Genomic DNA, 20916 nt, shown 5'->3' on the forward strand with positions numbered 1-20916 from the left:
GACCCAATCTGCATATAAAAAGACAATATGATTTCAATTGGAAATCTCGGTCAATAAAATATTTGGGGATAACTCTAACAAAAGATATATCGAAACTCTTTGAAAGTAATTATGGTCCTATTAATAAGGAGGTAAAATCTGATATTTCTAAATGGACCCTGCTCCCATTAGATATGAGTAATCGAATAGAAATAATTAAAAATATAGCTGCGAGCAGCAATTGCGGGCCCAAGCCGGTGGCACCGCCACCCTGGTGCCTTTAGTTACACTAAAGCCACCGGGGTGGCGGTGTCACCGGCTTGGGCCCTCCATCGCTGCTCGCAGCTATATTTATATATATATATATACATATACAGTGAGGAAAATAAGTATTTGAACACCCTGCTATTTTGCAAGTTCTCCCACTTGGAAATCATGGAGGGGTCTGAAATTGTCATCGTAGGTGCATGTCCACTGTGAGAGACATAATCCAAAAAAAAAAAAATCCAGAAATCACAATATATGATTTTTTAACTATTTATTTGTATGATACAGCTGCAAATAAGTATTTGAACACCTGTCTATCAGCTAGAATTCTGACCCTCAAAGACCTGTTAGTCTGCCTTTAAAATGTCCACCTCCACTCCATTTATTATCCTAAATTAGATGCACCTGTTTGAGGTCATTAGCTGCATAAAGACACCTGTCCACCCCATAAAATCAGTAAGAATCCAACTACTAACATGGCCAAGACCAAAGAGCTGTCCAAAGACACTAGAGACAAAATTGTACACCTCCACAAGGCTGGAAAGGGCTACGGGGAAATTGCCAAGCAGCTTGGTGAAAAAAGGTCCACTGTTGGAGCAATCATTAGAAAATGGAAGACGCTAAACATGACTGTCAATCTCTCTCGGACTGGGGCTCCATGCAAGATCTCACCTCGTGGGGTCTCAATGATCCTAAGAAAGGTGAGAAATCAGCCCAGAACTACACGGGAGGAGCTGGTCAATGACCTGAAAAGAGCTGGGACCACCGTTTCCAAGGTTACTGTTGGTAATACACTAAGACGTCATGGTTTGAAATCATGCATGGCACGGAAGGGTCCCCTGCTTAAACCAGCACATGTCAAGGCCCGTCTTAAGTTTGCCAATGACCATTTAGATGATCCAGAGGAGTCATGGGAGAAAGTCATGTGGTCAGATGAGACCAAAATAGAACTTTTTGGTCATAATTCCACTAAACGTGTTTGGAGGAAGAAGAATGATGAGTACCATCCCAAGAACACCATCCCTACTGTGAAGCATGGGGGTGGTAGCATCATGCTTTGGGGGTGTTTTTCTGCACATGGGACAGGGCGACTGCACTGTATTAAGGAGAGGATGACCGGGGCCATGTAATGCGAGATTTTGGGGAACAACCTCCTTCCCTCAGTTAGAGCATTGAAGATGAGTCGAGGCTGGGTCTTCCAACATGACAATGACCCGAAGCACACAGCCAGGATAACCAAGGAGTGGCTCTGTAAGAAGCATATCAAGGTTCTGGCGTGGCCTAGCCAGTCTCCAGACCTAAACCCAATAGAGAATCTTTGGAGGGAGCTCAAACTCAGTGTTTCTCAGCGACAGCCCAGAAACCTGACTGATCTAGAGAAGATCTGTGTGGAGGAGTGGGCCAAAAATCCCTCCTGCAGTGTGTGCAAACCTGGTGAAAAACTACAGGAAACGTTTGACCTCTGTAATTGCAAACAAAGGCTACTGTACCAAATATTAACATTGATTTTCTCAGGTGTTCAAATACTTATTTGCAGCTGTATCATACAAATAAATAGTTAAAAAATCATACATTGTGATTTCTGGATTATTTTTTTTAGATTATGTCTCTCACAGTGGACATGCACCTACGATGACAATTTCAGACCCCTCCATGATTTCTAAGTGGGAGAACTTGCAAAATAGCAGGGTGTTCAAATACTTATTTTCCTCACTGTATATATATATATATATATATATATATATATATATATACATATACACATATATATATATATATATATATATATATATATATATATATATATATATATATATATAATAAATGTAACAAAAAAATATATAAACCACTTAAGAGGAATGGGTAAAAATACAGAGGCTGATTTTGCAAAGAAATCCACATTCAAACCAAAATATCTGACTTCCTGTTGGTCAGAGCTAATGACTGTAAATGAGAAAGTTGTCCGGCTCGATGAGACCAATATACGTACTGATTTTTGTGACTGTACATAAAATGAACCCCTTCACTTTTGTCAAAAGCATTTAGACAGTGACACACTTCCTGCTGCCAGTTGGTGGCGCTATAACTTTGACTCACAATAGTTACATACATGTGATCGGCCTCTTACCATGAACACACTGCTGAAGTTTCATCAAGATCAGTTAATGTATGCAGAAGTTATAACACTTCGTTTTTATCTTTTCTCGCCATAAATTTGTTTCCTCGCCACGGCCAAACCGTTCGAGATATCAACAATCCGTCCGCAGTTTAGCATCCTCAATGTCTTGACTTCATGCTGACCGAGTTTGGAGGCGAGTGGATGAATTCTCTAGGAGGAGTACATCAAATTCCACAGCATGCGTTTTTCAAACAACCCATAATAGCCGACTTCCTGTTGGGCGGCGCTAATAACTTAGAGTGCGGAAGTTGTTCGGCCTGATGAGATCTATATGTGTACCGAGTTTCATATTAATTCATGCAAGCGTGTTTGATATATGGACCTATAATGGAGATAATGACTATAAATTAGAAAGTTGTCCGGCTTGATGAGAACAATATACGTACCAAGTTTTGTGATTCTAGGAAAAACTAAGCCCCCATTTTTGACTAAAGGTGGCGCTACTGAGCCATTCCACCACACCCGTTTCTGAAACTTTGCACATGTCTACTGGCTAATAAATGGGATGTGTCTTTTGAGTTTCATGCAATTTCAAGCATGATAAGAGTCTCAAAATCATCAAAAAATAATATCAAAGTTCAATGCGTTGCCATAGCAACAGTATCTAAGATATCAATAATCCTTTCACAGGTCTACATCTGCCGTGTGTTTACATTATACACATAAAGTTTGAAGCAAATCAGGTAAAAATAAGAGAGTGATTTCAAAGCATTTTGAAAGTGACAAACTTCCTGCAGCCAGTTGGTGGCGCTATAACTTTGACTCACAATAGTCACATCCATGTGATCGGCCTCTTACAACGAACACACTGCGGAAGTTTCATCAAGATCAGATAATGTATGCAGAAGTTATAACACACTTCCTGTGTCCCATTATTCGCCATAAATTCATTTCCTCGCCACGGCCAAACCGTTCGAGATATCAAAAATCTGTTCGCAAGAATTCATCCTCAATGTCTTGACTTCATTCACACCGAGTTTGGTGGTGATCGGATGAATTCCCTAGGAGGAGTATTTCACATTCCATTGTATGCGTTTTCCAAACAACGTATAATAACCAACTTCCTGTTGGGCTTTTCTAAAACTTAGAGCACGAAAGTTGTTCGACCCGATGAGATCTATATGTGTACTGAGTTTCATATTATTACATGCAAGTGTGTTTGATTTATGGACCAAGTTTTCAAACCCCATTCCAGGGGGCGCTGTCGAGCCCCCCTGCCACGCCCGGGTACCAGCTTCAGCCCGGCCCTGATGGGAGAAGATTTCAGAACTAGAAACACGCATCCAAACTTTAATCGAGGTTAATTGTAAGAGTGCAAGGGCTTTAGATACTGCTTTGGATGCGACTAGCTTAGTGACCTCTGTACATAACACGGTTCCGGCTGAAGTAGAGCCCGTGCAGCAGGGCAATTGGGTGACGGTGAGACGCTGTAGTCGCGGGACAAAACACCGCTCTTCCGTTCCGATTACAACATCAAACAGATTCTCCCCACTCAGTGAAACACCCACTGAGACTTGTGTTGATTGTGCCCTAGTTATTGGCGATTCTATTACACGGAACGTGAAAATAGAGACACCAGCGACCATAGTCACATGTTTGCCGGGAGCCAGAGCGCCTGACATCAAAGCAAATTTAAAAGTGCTGGCTAATGCTAATCGTAAATTCTCTAAGATTATTATTCACGTCGGCACTAATGATGTTCGACTCCGCCAGTCGGAGATCACAAAAATTAACATTAAAGAGGTGTGTGAACTTGCAAGTACGATGTCAAGGACTGTAATTTGCTCTGGCCCCCTTCCTGTTCGCAGGAGTGATGAGATAGTTAGTAGATTGTGTTCACTGAATCGCTGGCTGTCGAGGTGGTGTCCACTTAATAATATAGAATTCATAGACAATTGGAAAAGTTTTTGGGGCAGACCTGACCTGTTGAAAAGAGATGGTATTCATCCCTCCTGGGATGGTGCTGCTCTTCTCTCTAGTAATATGGCTAATAGTCTTAGAGCTCAAACATGACAATCTGGGGCTCAGGTCAGGAAGCAGACAGACTGGCTAAACCGACCGTCTGCTAGCTGTCTCACCTCACCAAGGTCAGATAAATCCCATCACATAGAGCCTCTTTCACCTAGCTATCATCATATAGAGACTGTGTCTGTTCCCCGAATTAGGACATACAAAAAACTCCTAAACCCATTCAAGGGTAAAAATTTAAATGATGTTCAACAAATAAAAAACAGACATAATACGAATGAACAAATGATAAAGCTTGGGTTGCTGAATATTCGATCCCTTACTTCAAAAGCACTTATTGTTAATGATATGATTACAGACTATAATCTAGATGTGCTGTGTTTGACAGAAACCTGGCTAAAACCAGACAATTATATTACTTTAAATGAGTCCACCCCGCAAGATTACTGTTATAAACATGAACCTCGTCTGAAGGGCAAAGGGGGAGGTGTTGCTGTAATTTATAGTAATATTTTCAGAATTTCTGCGAAGACTTGTTTTAAATATAATTCTTTTGAAGTGTTGTTGCTAAATGTAACACTATCTAGTGTAAATGATAAATCACGTTTAACATTTGTGCTGGCTACTGTATACAGGCCACCAGGGCACCATACAGACTTTATCAAAGAATTTGCTGATTTTCTATCAGAGTTAGTATTGGCTGCAGATAAAGTCATAATTGTTGGTGATTTTAATATACATGTGGATAACAAAAAAGACGCATTGGCGTTGGCATTTAAAGACATTCTGAACTCTATTGGAGTTAGACAACACGTGTCAGGACCTACTCATCGTCGTAATCATACTCTAGATCTAATTTTATCACATGGAATAAATGTTGATGCTGTTGAAATTCTGCAGCAGAGCGATGACATCTCAGATCATTACCTAGTCTCGTGTAAACTTCATTTAGCCAAGGCTGCAAAGTCGACTCCATGTTACAAATATGTTCGACCTATCAATTCTGCCACTAAAGATTACTTTATCAATAATCTTCCTGATCAGTTTCATCATCTTAGCATCCCAGATAGCTTAGAAGAACTAGATATTGTGACAGAAACTTTTAACTCTCTCTTTTCCAGCACTTTAGACACAGTTGCTCCCTTGCGCTTAAAGAAGATTAAAGAAAATAGTCCAACGCCGTGGTACGACGAGCACACTCAGGCCCTTAAGAGAGCAGCCAGAAAAATGGAGCGCAACTGGAAGAAAACAAAACTAGAGGTATTTCGCATTTCATGGAAGGAGAGCTCGATTGCTTACAGAGAGGCTTTAAAAGCTGCTAGATCTGCTTATTTTTCAACCCTATTAGAAGAAAATAAAAATAATCCTAGGTATTTATTTGAAACAGTGACTAAACTAACAAAAAATAAATCTTCAACCCCAGAAGTTTCTAAGCAGCACAGCAGTAATGACTTTATGAACTTCTTTAATAACAAGATTGATAATATCAGGGAGAAAATTATAACTATGCAACCGTCCACTACAGTATCGCATCAGGCAGTGCATTGTTGTCTCCTTGAGGAAAAATTTGATTCATTCGTTGCTATAGGAGAGGAAGAATTTACTAAACTCGTTAAATCATCTAAATCAACAACATGTATGTTAGACCCTATACCGACTAAGCTACTGAAAGAGATGCTTCCAGAGGTCATAGATCCTCTTCTTAATATCATTAATTCATCTTTATCATTAGGATATGTGCCGAAAACCTTTAAACTGGCTATGATTAAACCGCTTGTTAAAAAAACGCAACTTGATCCTACAGAATTAGTCAATTACAGGCCGATCTCAAATCTACCTTTTCTGTCAAAGATACTAGAAAAGGCAGTATCCTCACAACTATGTTCCTTTTTAGAAAGAAATGATATCTGCGAGGATTTCCAGTCTGGATTTAGACCGTACCATAGTACCGAGACGGCTCTCATTAGAGTCACAAATGATTTGCTCTTATCATCCGATCGTGGTTGTGTCTCTTTATTAGTGTTACTCGATCTTAGTGCTGCGTTTGACACCATTGACCACAACATTCTTTTAAACAGACTTGAAAACTATGTTGGGATTAATGGGATTGCACTAGCATGGTTTAAATCATACTTATCTGACCGTTATCAGTTTGTAGCAGTAAATGAAGAGATGTCTCATCGATCACAAGTTCAGTATGGCGTACCACAAGGCTCAGTACTAGGACCGCTGCTGTTCACTCTGTACATGCTACCATTAGGAGATATCATTAGGAAGCATGGAATCAATTTTCACTGTTATGCTGACGATACTCAGCTCTATATTTCTTCACGCCCAGACGAAACTTACCAATTCACAAAATTAACGGAATGCATAGCTGATATAAAAAATTGGATGACTAGTAATTTCCTACTACTAAATTCTGAAAAAACAGAGATTCTAATTATTGGACAAAAAACTTCCTCACGTAATAATCTAGAATACTGTCTAACACTCGATGGCTGCTCTGTTAAGTCTTCGTCGTCGGTTAGGAACCTGGGTGTGCTCTTTGATACCAATCTCTCATTTGAAAGTCACGTGTCTAGTATCTGTAAAACCGCATTTTTCCATCTTAAAAATATATCTAAATTACGCCATATGCTCTCATTGACAAATGCGGAACAATTAGTTCATGCGTTCATGACCTCAAGGCTAGATTATTGTAATGCTCTACTGGGTGGTTGCCCTGCACGCTTAATAAACAAACTACAGCTAGTTCAAAACGCAGCAGCTCGAGTTCTTACCAGAACCAGGAAGTATGACCATATTAGCCCGGTTCTGTCAACACTGCACTGGCTGCCTATTAAACATCGTATAAATTTTAAAATATTGCTGATTACTTACAAAGCACTAAATGGTTTAGCTCCGCAGTACTTGAGCGAGCTCTTAACGCATTATAGTCCTTCACGTCTATTGCGATCTCAAAATTCCGGCCAGTTGATAATACCTAGAATATCAAAATCGACTGCTGGCGGTAGATCCTTTTCCTATTTAGCACCAAAACTCTGGAACAGTCTTCCTAACATTGTCCGGGAAGCAGACACACTCTGTCAGTTCAAAGCTAAACTAAAAACACATCTCTTTGACCTAGCATACACATAACACATTATAGACTTCTATAATTCCATATTAGGCTGCATAGATTAGTTCAGCCGGAACCGGGAACACTTCCCATGAATCCTGATGTACTTGTTACATCATAAGAAGAATGGCGTCTACGTTAATATTAGTCTCTCTGCTTACACCGAGGTTTACCGCAGTCCGCCTGATCCAGGCCGTATCCAGATCCGATGAAGGACCAGCGCCTGGACACGACGACAACGTAGTACTGAAGTGTCAACCAGACACTCCGTTTCTGAAGTGAGGTGGACCCTGGCCGTATCCAGACTAGATGGTGGATCTGCACGTGGACCCAACCATGACGCATCCCTGAAGTGCCGGCCTCATCGACACGACCAATCTGACTTCTGACCCGTAATGCTGCCTGGATCATAATCATACACTGTTCGCTCGTTGGCCAGAGGAGAACTGGCCCCCGACTGAGCCTGGGTTCTCCCAAGGTTTTTTTCTCCATTCTGTCACCTGATGGAGTTTTGGTTCCTTGCCACTGTTGCCTTGGCTTTGGCTTGCTTAGTTGGGGACATTTAATATTCAACGATATTATTGATCTGCCTTATTAGGGTAGACAATGATGCAATTTTCTTCTAGAAACAAACTATGTTGTATTATTTTCATTTTTTCAATGTGAAGCTGCTTTGATACAATCTGTATTGTAAAAAGCGCTATATAAATAAAGGTGACTTGACTTGACTTGACTGATGGCCGCAGGTTCTGACATGTGTGCAAAATTTCAAGAGTTTTTGAGCATGTTAAGGGCCCCAAAAGTGGCAAAAAGGCAACAAAAAAAAAATAATGAAAAAAAAAATCCTTACGGAAACAATAGGGCCTTCGCCCTTTCAAGGCTTGGGCCCTAATGAACATGCTACCACGGATACTTTATCTTTTTTCAATCATTGCCTCTGGAAGTATTGCAAAAACAATTTAATGAATGGGATGGTATGATTTCAAGGTTTGTCTGGAATGGTAGAAAACCTAGAATAAAGTTTAAAACTTTGCAGTTGACAAAAGAAAAGGGAGGGAGAGCTCTACCATGTCTTCAAGACTATTATTATGCAGCTCAATTGAAACCCTTAGTAAGTTGGTGTATACCCAGCTATGAATCAAGATGGAAAACCCTAGAAGTTTCACAGATAGATACACCTATACATTCGATACTTGGAAATAAAAAACTAGCTGAAAGGAGCTATAACAGACTGAGTACTTGGACTGTATTTTCACTGAGGGTATGGTTCAGAGTATTGAAGAAATTGCAACTAAAGGATCAAACTGGAGTTTTAAGTTGGATAGCATTTGACCCAGGTTTTGAGCCGGCTAGGGTAGATGAGAGATTTAAACAGTGGGTTTGGAGAGGTATCACATCTTACTGTTCAGTTATCTCTAATGGGAAATTACAGAGTTATCAGACACTTTCAAATACATTTGGACTAGAAAAGCAGGATTTTTATAGATATTTGCAAAAAATTTAAAAGTACATTGCCGGAAGATCATAATCTAATTACAATATTCTCAAATGCGTACACATTAAAAGATAATAAAAAGCTGGTTTCTAGATTGTATGGAAGTATGCAAGCTTCCACGAATCATTCATCAGTATACATTAAAGAAAAATGGGAGAAAGAGTCTGATTCACAAATAACAGATGAAGACTGGACAGATATATGTGTGATACAGGCAAATACCACAAACTCAAGATCCTGGAGGGAATTTGGATGGAAGAATTTAGTAAGATTTTTTATAACTCCCAAATTAACAGCACTTCATACAGGCTCACAGAGCCGTGGCTTTTGCTGGAGGCAATGTGAAACCCCGATGGCTAATCACTATCACATTTTCTGGGCATGCCCAAAAATACAATTATTTTGGCAAGGAGTAGTGGCAGAGATTGGGAAAATATTGGGAGTAGAGGTTGATTTTTCGTTCACTACTATATATTTAGGTAAAATACCAGGAAATGTTTTAGACAAGGATAAATATTTATTAAAAATATTGTTAGCAAGCAGTAGGAAAGCAATAACCCGTAAATGGTTGCAGGTTGACTCTCCAACTAAGGATCAATGGCTAGGGATCATTAACGAAATATACAGTATGGAGAGACTAACATTTATATTAAGGCTCAAATTTGATAAATGTAACAAGTTGTGGGAAAAATGGATTATGTATGTAAACCATTGAGGAAAGTGTGATATTGTATATCAAGATGTTGGAATTATTTTGTGATACTGTCTGATATTGTAGCATCCATGATAACTTTGTGTTCTTTGTTCCAATAAAAAATGTAAAAAAAGTTTTGCGCAAATCTGTAATGGAAACGCCCCTAGTGACAGTTTCATGTGAGAGTAACGTATGATCTTACCTCAGTGTCTCCAGTTTACAGTGAGGATTCGCCAGTCCAGCAGAAAACAGCTTCACTCCTGAGTCTCCTAGTTTATTCCCAGACAGATCCAGATATCTCAGGTGTGAGGGGTTTGATCTCAGAGCTGAAGCCAGAGCAGCACAACCTTCATCTGTCACACCACAATCCCTCAACCTGTAGAGAACAATGACACACTCTTCACTCTCTCAGATCAAAACAGAAATCTTTGCTTTTCTTGATTGTGTTCATAATTTGTGCAAAATCTATTTTTTAAAACAATGAATTCAATATATCAGTAAATTTAACTGTTATTGTAAGAGATTATGTCTCTATGTGAGGGAGAAAGATTATATGAAACTGATCAAATGGAATACATTGAATACATTACATACATTAAATATAAATGTTTATATGCATACATTACAAATGCATATATTTGAATATAAATTTCTCACACATATATCATAAAAAATGGTTAAGTAGATCACAAATCAGGCCAGATACAGTAGGTAAGAGCTGAAGTGTGACTCATATTTTTTGTTAAACCATTAATTTATAATGTTTAAGTAAGAACTGTTATAATGTTTTAACAGTGATGCTTGTTCTCAGTGTTACTTACAGAGCGTATCTAGTTGCTGTAACCACAGGCATCAGCTTCTGGAGAACTTCATCTCCTGTGTTCTGTGTGCCACTAATTGAAAATAAAAATTATTTAAAAGTTAAAGTTAATTATTAATGCTAATAATAACAATAATAATTCATATCATAAGTAAATAATGCATTATACCTTCCTAAATACCCTCAAATAATTGTTTTAATGAAACACTGCTTTATAAAGGACATGTGAAAAAGTGGTTTTATATCTATAACTGTAGAAGCCTCGTATTCAGCCGTCACTGATTAGTCTCTTCTTCTTCTCGTTAGTGTTGCTGTGGCAGGGCTATTAGTCTGCATTTACACTACAACACTATTATGACACATCAGGTTTGTTTGTCCTGTCCGTTGCTATGGTTATCACCATGGAGACATTTAACCCCCGAGTCGGGCGGGGGGGCAAGAAAAAAGTATTTTTGTACCTGCATCAGCAAATTATTCCTAGAAATTAAGCACATGAGTTTGTTTGCTTGTTACTTGTTTATTTACATACTTGTTCATTTAATAATTTACTTAGTTTTATTGTCACAGGAAATGATGCGCACAAAATGTGAATCATTGTCCATCATTTTGCCAGCAACTGGTGATAAAGAAAAATTATGATGAGACATTAATCTAATTTATTTTCTTAATACTTCTCTTGTATAATAATAATATTAAAACTTCATTTAGGAAAAATACTTCCTATTAAATATCTTTATATTAACTGGCTTTTTTATGAATGCAATACAGTGACTGACAGCCGTCTGTGTCTCCCAGTGTCTTACATTATTGTCAGTTTAGTGTTCAGTGATTCATTTACACACAAACAAAAGATAACATGTATGCCTTCATCTCCGAATACATTATCTGTGTCTTACATTTCATAATGAACTCAGATAAACTCAGTGCCGACTCGTTTTCCATCAGTTCTTTTACATGAATTAGAATGTGTGCAAAGGATTGTGGGAGATTGAAGAACACGAAGGATACACTTGATGCATCCTTCAAAATGAGCTGAATTAAAGACACAAAATGAAGTCTGTCTTCAAAACATCCTTCAAACTGAGACGGCCTTCAGAGGCGCTTGATGACGTGGCAGTCGAGATATGCAGTCTTACTAGGACACAGCCACGGTTTGAGGAACACACGCAAATGATCTACAATATCCCAGAAATCAGTCTGTGCCCCGTGATTTAAACACCTCTGATCTCTGAGTTTCTCTTTGTTCATAATGTTTTAGACTGTAATGATTGCACTCAGTGTTACTTACCGATCATCTCTGCCTCCAATTAATCTGTTCAGGTTAAACTCCTGCAGTGTCTTCTCTGAGGACAACAACACAAACACTAAAGCTGACCACTGAGACGAGGAGAGTTTCACAGCACCTAATCCTCTAGACCACGTATGAGGTTCAGCTTCGTCCACTAGAGAAAGATCACCCAGTTCATTCAGACAGTGAAACAGATTGATGTATTTATCTGGAGAGGGATTCTCACTGATCTTTTCTTTAATATAGTCCACTGTTCTCTTATTGCTGTGAGAGCTGTTTGCTGTCTGTGTCTTCAGCTCTTGTAAGAGACTCTGGTTAGACTTCACTGACAGACCCAGAAGGAAACGAAGGAAAAGGTCCAGATGCCCATTTTTACTGTGTAAAGCCTCATCCACAGCTCTCTGATGGAGATCCGATAGGGAAACTCTGCCTCCATTAGTTGGTCTGGTAATCTGGTCAAACACATTGATGTTATTGTTGATAAAGGAGAGATGCACATATAGAGCTGCTAGATGTTCCTGAATGCTCAGATGAACAAAGCTGAAGACTTTCCCCTGACACAAGCCCAACTCCTCTCTGAAGATCTGAGTGCACAATCCTGAGTAAACTGATGCTTCTGCCTCATCAATGCCACACTCGCTCAGGTCTTCCTCATAGAAGATCAGGTTGCCTTTCACAAGCTGCAGATAAGCCAGTTTCCCCAGTTTGACAATCATGTCTTCATCTTTCACTTTCTTCTCATAGTCCTTCTCATGTTTGATGTTGGTCTGAATGAGCAGGAAGTGTGTGTACATCTGAGTGAGAGTCTTGGGAATCTCTCCTCTCCGTGATTTCCTCAACATCTCCTCTAGAACAGCGGCTGAGATCCAGCAGAACACTGGGATGTGGCACATAATAAAGAGGCTCCTCGAGGACTTCAGGTGTGAGATGATCCTGTCGGCCAGACTCTGATCACTGACTCTCTTCCTGAAGTATTCCTGCTTCTGTGTGTCACTGAAGCCTCGTACCTCTGTCACTCGATGGACACACTCAGAGGGGACGAGATCCGCTGCTGCTGGTCTGGAGGTGATCCAGATGAGAGACGAGGGAAACAGATTCCCCTCAATGAGGTTCTTCAGCAGCTCGTCCACTGAGGCTGATTCAGATATATCACACAACTTCACATCGCTCTTAAAGTTCAGAGACAGACGACACTCATCCAGACCATCAAAGATGAACAACACTTTATACTCATCACTGGATATCTCCATTTCTTTAGTTTCGGGGAAAAAGAGATGAAGAAGATCTGAAAGACTGAGTGTTTTGTCCTTCATCAAGTTGAGCTCTCTGAAAGCGAGTGGAAATATGAGCTGGACGTCCTGATTCTCTTTCCCTTCAGCCCAGTCCAGGATGAGCTTCTGCACAGAGACTGTTTTCCCAATGCCAGCGACTCCCTTTGTCAGCACAGTTCTGATGGGTTTGTCTTGTCCAGGTAAAGGTCTAAAGATGTCACTGCATTTGATCGGTGTGTCCTCTGTTTCTGCTCTGCTGGACTGTGTCTCGATCTGTCTCACCTCATGCTCATTATTGATCTCTCCACTTCCACTCTCTGTGATGTAGAGCTCTGTGTAGATCTCATTCAGGAGTGTTGGGTTTCCCTGCTTTGATATTCCCTCATACAAACACTCAAACTTCTGTCTCAGATTTGATCTCAATGTGTTGAGGACTTCAGCAGGATTAGAGTCATGGCTGTAAGATTAAAATACCACATTATTACACAAATCAGAGAAGTAAATAGCCATAAATTACAAAACTATTTATGAGATACGGAACATCATTCGGTTTCTGAAATGTGTAAATCATTAATCGTGTGTGTGAGTGATGTGTGATGTGAATTGCAGCACCTAAAATTAAACAACAACAACAACAAAGTCCTGAATTTTACCTGAAACCAGGAAACATGCTTTCATTAAAGTCTTGTGGTCGAATCACAGGCTTGGACACAGTTTTGTTTTTAACTGGTCTGGATGGAAGAGTTGACCTTAAATCAGAATGAAGAGGGTAAAGAATCAGACACACTGATATTGATGTAATTGTGTCATTAACTGAGTAACAGACCAACAGCTTTTACAGTGTGTGAATGTATTAACAATACAACACATAGAGCTTTACACAAGAGCACAATGATGATCATTAATAGACCGAAACCAGCAAGATTGTAACTCATTAAACTGCTGTATATTAATAACAATTTCATACAAATAAAATACAATAAGCACATCTTTTATAGAAGTGATATACCTGAGATCAGGCCGTTTGTCTCCACTCTTAAACTCTGGTGGCGGATCCATAGAGCAGTTACTCTTCATAGACACACAGCTGGACTCTGGGTTTGAGCTCTTCTGCTGGACTGAACTGGGTTTAAAACTAAGTAAAATATAAAGAATACAGACTTATAAAAGACCACATAAATGTTGTGTACTTTTGCTTTAATGTCTGTAACTGTTTTGCACTGTGTTTCAAACTTTGATTACAATTATTTTGAGAAATTAACTCACTGGTTTAAAAATGTTAAGCATGATTCAACAATTGTACCAAAGCGACTGAGAAAACCGGTAATATTAGGAATTAGGAATTCAAAGCAAACAAATTGAATTCAACTATAGAATTATAGAACGATTCAACTCAGATGAACATCAACCATGATCACATGACTCTTCTCAAAGGCACAATGGAGGACGAAGGCTCAACCGACTAAAGAGACCAATGTTTAGCTGAGCTTTAAAGATAAACCACCTTACTGTACTCTAGTAACGCTACTCTTGCTGTGAAACATCACTGTTCTGACCAGACACCGTGAAGTTTTCAACAAATCTGAACCCGTATTTATCAAGCCTCTGAGAATTACTCACAAGAACACTGCTAAGAATGGACTTAAGAGTAAAACAACTCTTGGCTCAAAGCTGTGCTTAGAAGTTAGTTATCAAGCATCTCAGTCGTAATTTAAGTGAAGTGTAGGACTAAATCTTAAGTGTCAGTCTTAGAGATGATTCACAACACTTTGCTGTGCCACAAACAGGATTTTGGATGATGACATAGGCATGGACCAATCACTGAATTGATTTCCTTATTTAAGAATATGCTCAGATAAATTCCCATTGAATGGTGAAATTCCTAAGAGGAGTTTACATTCAACACTAATAATCATTCAATAAATAATTTTCAAGAGAATACATTGTAATACTCATTGCAGGGCTGTACAGTTACGGAAAGATTGGTCTGTGCGATGATGAATGAATGTCCCACTGTAGCATGCGTGCGATACAGTTTTGTAAACTCCGTTACTTGTGTGTGTTTTCAGACATGATAACAGTCGTTTTATACTTGTGCTTATGCGATATCACGATTTTTGATCGTGGATGATTTAATGTCTCCACGATCTGCTTTTGAATAAATATGGTAGTATCACATTCTATCAGCTGCAGTTCTGGCGCTCAGTCCCAATACTGTAAAACTCACATCACATGTTAACGCAGCGCTAGAGTTACACTCAGGACTCTGCACTTATTCGCAATCACAAAAGTTCATTATTTGCTCGTGCTTTAAAGCTTTGCCGGGTAAACATTTCATTAGCGTTCTGTTCTGACATGATGCACTTTCTCTGAGCGCGTACGCCCGAATGGAAGGCGATCGGGGACAAAAGTCTTTACAGGGTTTATACACATTTTAACCAATACTTTTCCATGACTATGTATTCCTGAAAATGTCAGTCGACATTAGAGCTGACACAGAAGCGGCATCAAAACTGGCATTAGCCTACTATATTTACACTTCATTTACAATTGCATAAATAAAGCTATTCAATATTTAAATTAAATGATTTATAATTTTAACGTTTTAATCAAAAGATACTTTAAATATGAAACTAAAACCACCAGTAGGTGGCGGCAAGTCACTGTCTTAATAAGCGAGTTGTTGGAGTAATTTCAACCGATTCGTTCAAACGGCTGATTCATTTAGAAAAACAAGTGATTGTTCATTGAATCGTTAAAATGATTCATTCAAAACATGGATTTCATTAAATAAATAAATAAATCATCGATGTCTGTTGGACTACGGCTTCATTATGAAATTCTCGTCGGCTATATAAAGTGAAAATTGACAATATTGTGTCCAAAAAGTAACTCACAATGTCAACTTTATTGTTATTTTAACTGTTGTATAAAATAAATAGCACATTTGCACAGGAAAACGGCACTCTTGCTCATGTGATATTCTAATATGACAACATAATATGATAGACAAAAACTCATTTGGGGACATCTATAACTATAACTGCACTGACACATCACGCAGTGAAAGCAAGCATGAGAGAAACGCGATGTCAGCTTGCACTCGCAGTGCCTCGGCTCGTACATAGTTAAAACAATGATTACAATATCATCATAGTTCATAGACAATATCGCACACTCCTAAGCAGATAAAGAATGAACTTACAATTGAACTGACATTTACTCGTTTTCTTCTCTCCTCTCGCGTGCAGGAGACGTATCTTTTCACATGCGGCCAGTGCTGCAATCCTCTTTCCGCTACATTCTCGACCCACCGGTGCTTGCAAAACTTTAGCATGCTCGTGCCACTTTCCTGGCATTTCAATTAAATTTCTGTCAGAACCGACTTCGCCTCAGGCAACATCGCAACAAGTGAGTGAATCGGACGTGAACTGAACGTTATGCCGCCCGAATATAAGGACGTTAAGACAACGCGAAACAGTTTTTGTATTAATCACATATTATGCTGTGTTAAAAGAAATTCCATGACTTTTCCAAAACTTTCTGGGTCTTTCTATTTTTTCAAAACCCTTCCAGGCCTGGAATTTGCATTTTTCAAATTCCATAACTTTTCCAGGTTTTTTCAAAACGTACGAACCCTGTCTTTAAACGAAACGCGTGAATTTTGTTCTGTCTCTGTGTTGTTTACAGTAAACATTGTCTTGGAAGCTGCAGGCTGATGAGTGCTATAATGAAATTAGTACATCATATTTAAAATATGTCTTGATATGTATTACAGGCTCGACATTTACGCTTGTCCAGTAACATCAACATCATACGACCAAGAGCACTGAATACCATCACGATTGAAAATGTGACACTGATTTCATATTGCAGTTCAATAAACAAGTCATTAATATTAAGTCACTTGAATTTTAGACTCAATATTGACATTTTTTGCTCTATTTCAGCAGCGAAAATAGTTTTAAAAAAGATCCTAGAAGAACCACAGCGCATCTCAAAGGAAAACTCAACTGTTTCTTTCCTGAATGATTCAGTGTTTTGAACGAATCGGTTGAGTCAAAGATTTAATGAATTCCTATTCATTTACAACTGCCTCATCCCTGAATGAATCAGTTGTTTGAATGAATCGTTTGAGTAAATGACTCAATGACTCGGTCTCCTGCCGCCTCCTGCCGGTGGTTTAGTTTCGTGTTTAAAAGTATCATTCTTACCAACATTTCTTAATGGTATATTCAAAAAAATAATTAAAATAATCTCATTACATTATTTAATGCAGTTTAATTTGATTAGTAACATCCCTTTAGCATCTTATTATTCTATTTTAATTTATTGATGAAATTTAAGAATTTTAAATGAAAGATGACGCATTAGGGAAGCGATTAGGGAAATAAGCGATTAGGGAATCGATTAGGGATGAGGGAAAATGCCCTTTATAAAGGTTAACATATCATAAATATGCCGATTTATATGACCTGATTTTTTTTTATTATTATTATTTATATAAGACTAAAATGTCACTTTGAGTAGCTTGATAAATACGGGCCCTGAACCAGCAGTTAAAAAAATCCACTCAGTTTTACACCTACTCCATTATATAAAGGTGGAGAAGATCTCAGCTTACATTTACTTGATGTCATTGCTAGTATTAGACTGACTGACTGAGAAAAATGATGATTCTAATTCAAAAGTGTCGCACTATAAGCACATCTTTTATAGAAATGATATACCTGAGATCAGGCCGTTTGTCTCCACTCTTAAACCATATTGGCTTATCCATAGACCAGTTACTCTTCATAGACACACAGCTGGACTCTGGGTTTGAGCTCTTCTGCTGGACTGAACTGGAACAGAGAACAGATTCAGTTTAATCCTTTAGATTACTGTGAATACATTTATCCTGCATCAAAAAGTACTTTGAGGAAACAACTATCTTTTTACTGAATATTTCATTTTAGTAAAAAAAAAAAATGTAAAAAAAAAAATAGGCCAAAAAATCATATTTTTCCTATAAACCAGGGTTCGAAATGAGGGGTGTGGGGGGGTCCCGGACCCTCCATAAGTCATTAGGGACCCCCCATGAGACTTTATTTTGGGATTTTGGGGTCCCCCCGACAAATATATTTTAACATTAAAAACGATTGTGAAAATTATAGGTCTTTAATGACGTTTTATATTTATAACAGTAATAAATTCATTTCCTAGCGCGAGGCAGCAATCAGGGCAGCGCCGAGTGAGTTCCTATACAGCGTCACAGATTGTTGTTGTGGTGCTCCCGCAGACACGCACTGTAGCTGAACGCGGCAAAACCAAACCTCACAAAGAGTGAAATCCTGAATGAAAATCCTGTAAGTGCTTCGATTATGTTTATATCTCCATAATTGCTTAGTAAAATATTAGGAGTTCGAGTTCCTATATCAAAAGTTGCATTAACTAGATATCCAGTGTAATGATAAAAAGAGTAGGGTAGAGTGGGGGAAAACGCCCCCCACCTGTTTTTCCCAAAATAACCACTAAAAGTAGTCAAGATACATTTTTACTGTTGCTATGCACTACGTTGATAACGGGGATATACAAATCTCTATGGAGAAGCTGACACCAGCGACACATTTGAAGAGAAGAGGATTACAGGGTAAATGCTATAATTTTCAGATATTAGTAAATAAGTGTTTAAGAGAATATTGTTCTGCAGGATATCGCAGTGATGTATGATAGATGAACAGTGAAGTCTGTAGTTTGAGATCATATATTATTTATAAGGAATATAATTATATTTTAAAAATTAAACATTTTTTTAAAAAACTCATAGCTTGTGGGGTAAAACGCCCCCTACGCTGAGGGGTAAAACGCCCCCCTGGGGGCATAGTTTCTCTATCATAATTACTATAATAAAATATTTCTGTCTATCAAATCCTTTGTTTTACACTTAATGCAGTATAACTAGGTGGTAAAATAAAAATATTTGAACAAAACATGAAAAAATTACCTCAAGTGAGCATTAACTAGTTAGCTTGCTAGCACAGTTAGCTCACTGATGGAAGGTAGTTAATTTTGCCTATTTTGAACATTGCTGAAATAAATATTAATATATATACATGTTGATACATTACTTGCCTTTTACCTTTAGAGATTAAAAACTATTGTCTGTTAATTTTGCTGTTGATCTATGAAGCTAACTGGTTGGTAAGAAAGGGGGCATTTTACCCCACCTTGGGGGGCGTTTTACCCCACCGCTGGGGCAAAACGCCCCCTTTGTACAAAAATATTTTCAGTGAAAATACTAATTAATTATGAAGGCTGAGCAATTTTAATATTTGGTGAATAACTCCTGCCATAGTCACTCAAAACCGGGATGGCAATTCTAGTCACATTTATGTTTTGTTTCACTATAATGTCACATTTTCCTTAAGGGGGGCGTTTTCCCCCACTCTACCCTACGTTTGTCACCGTTTCTTGCTAGCTGTAGTCATGTTAGAATAACTTACGTTTTTTTTTTAAACATGTCCCTAAAGATTTTAGTTCAGGTTATGGATTGACTACTTTGAAACAAAGTAAACCATCTAATGTACAGTCTTTTCAGACATCATTATTACTCAATCCAGCGGCCAGTTGTTTTAAAAATTCCATTTAATGTAACATAAGGGATGAGAAATGCGAGGGGTGGAGGTAATGGTAATGCATGCGATGTGTGGCGAGGGGTGGAGGTGTGGGGGTAATGGTAATGTAATGTTTGTTGAAAGTACCTGCATCCTGGAGAACAATCTCCATCTCTGGATCCTTGTGAATTACCCATGATGAAGCTGCAGGAGAATCTGATGAGTTTGATCTCCTCCACTGACTCTGAATGAAGAAACATTCACACACTAAATTAAATGGATAATGATAGGCATACTATTGAGTAACCACAAGGTGGCAGCATAGCCTTTCCTGTCTGTGTGACGCTGGCCTATGTATGTGTTTACACATAAGTTAAACTTCTGGAGAATCACAAACATCACGAAACACAAAGGAAACATTGAAGTGAAAAATTAAAAACCTTTATTTAAGATTTCATATCAATCAATCACGTAAAATGTCCTCCAGAGATTCATATTAATACGAGAAAGTCAAACATGAACACTCACCTTGATCAAACTTTTACAAGATACAGGCTCTCAAATCCTCCAGCTTTAACATCATAAAACTACACTTAAATCCCTTTATAATGGTTGATAAACACTTTGATGTTCTATTTTTCCCGTGTCGTATTTCGCATTTCTCCTGCTTAAATGGCGACAGGAAAACTTACTTTCACTTTATATGTGTAACGAGAGAGAGAGAGTGCTTCTCAATTCTTATTTGTGTATCCTCGTTTCCTTTCCTCGCTTCCTTTCCTTGCGTCTCAGCTCCACCCCCTGGATGCGAGGGAAGGCTGCATGGAAGCTTTTTTTATACATTGGAATCCTTGATCACTCGAGCGTCACTTCATCGCGTCATCAGCAGCGCTCAGAGGATCTGGGGCCTGTTTCAATAAGGAGGTTCAACCAACTCTGAGTTAAAACTTGAACTCTGAGTTGACTTACCCTGAGATGGGAAACTCTGAGTTTTTGGTTTCAGAACAGCTGAAATGAGTTAGTTCAATCAACAGTTGACTGATTCTGAGTTTAGCGCGTGCACCACAACTATAAAAAGCCATTATCAATGGAGCGCAGATATTACGAGTCACCATGGCAACAGCGCCAAACAAAAAGAGGAATTACTGTTATCAGAGCCCTTCTCTGCTGTTATACAGTGTTGGGTGTAATTAATTACCAAGTAGCCTAATCTAAATGTTGTGATTTAATTAAAGGGATAA

At 38.6% G+C, this 20916-nt stretch overlaps 1 protein-coding gene across 5 annotated transcripts in view; it reads right to left on the reverse strand.

Annotated features, from left to right (window-relative positions):
• The window catches only part of LOC311302533 (NLR family CARD domain-containing protein 3-like), a 101351-nt gene extending 80764 nt beyond the window's left edge, over nt 1-20587 (reverse strand). For all 5 annotated transcript variants that reach the window (XM_084428498.1, XM_084428497.1, XM_084428496.1 and 2 more), the window contains exons 1-8: nt 20207-20587; nt 19826-19922; nt 17813-17926; nt 14092-14217; nt 13736-13831; nt 11812-13539; nt 10525-10596; nt 9906-10079 (exon numbers count right to left, since the gene is read on the reverse strand). In XM_084428498.1, the coding sequence (XP_084284624.1) occupies nt 9906-10079; nt 10525-10596; nt 11812-13539; nt 13736-13831; nt 14092-14217; nt 17813-17926; nt 19826-19875 (2360 nt within the window). In that variant the 5' untranslated portion in view covers nt 19876-19922; nt 20207-20587. The remainder of the gene's footprint in view (nt 1-9905; nt 10080-10524; nt 10597-11811; nt 13540-13735; nt 13832-14091; nt 14218-17812; nt 17927-19825; nt 19923-20206) is intronic.
• Between the last annotated feature and the right edge of the window lie 329 nt (nt 20588-20916).

Source organism: Rutilus rutilus (assembly GCF_951802725.1).
Source record: "Rutilus rutilus genome assembly, chromosome: 13".
NCBI classification, from domain to species: Eukaryota; Metazoa; Chordata; class Actinopteri; order Cypriniformes; family Leuciscidae; genus Rutilus; species Rutilus rutilus.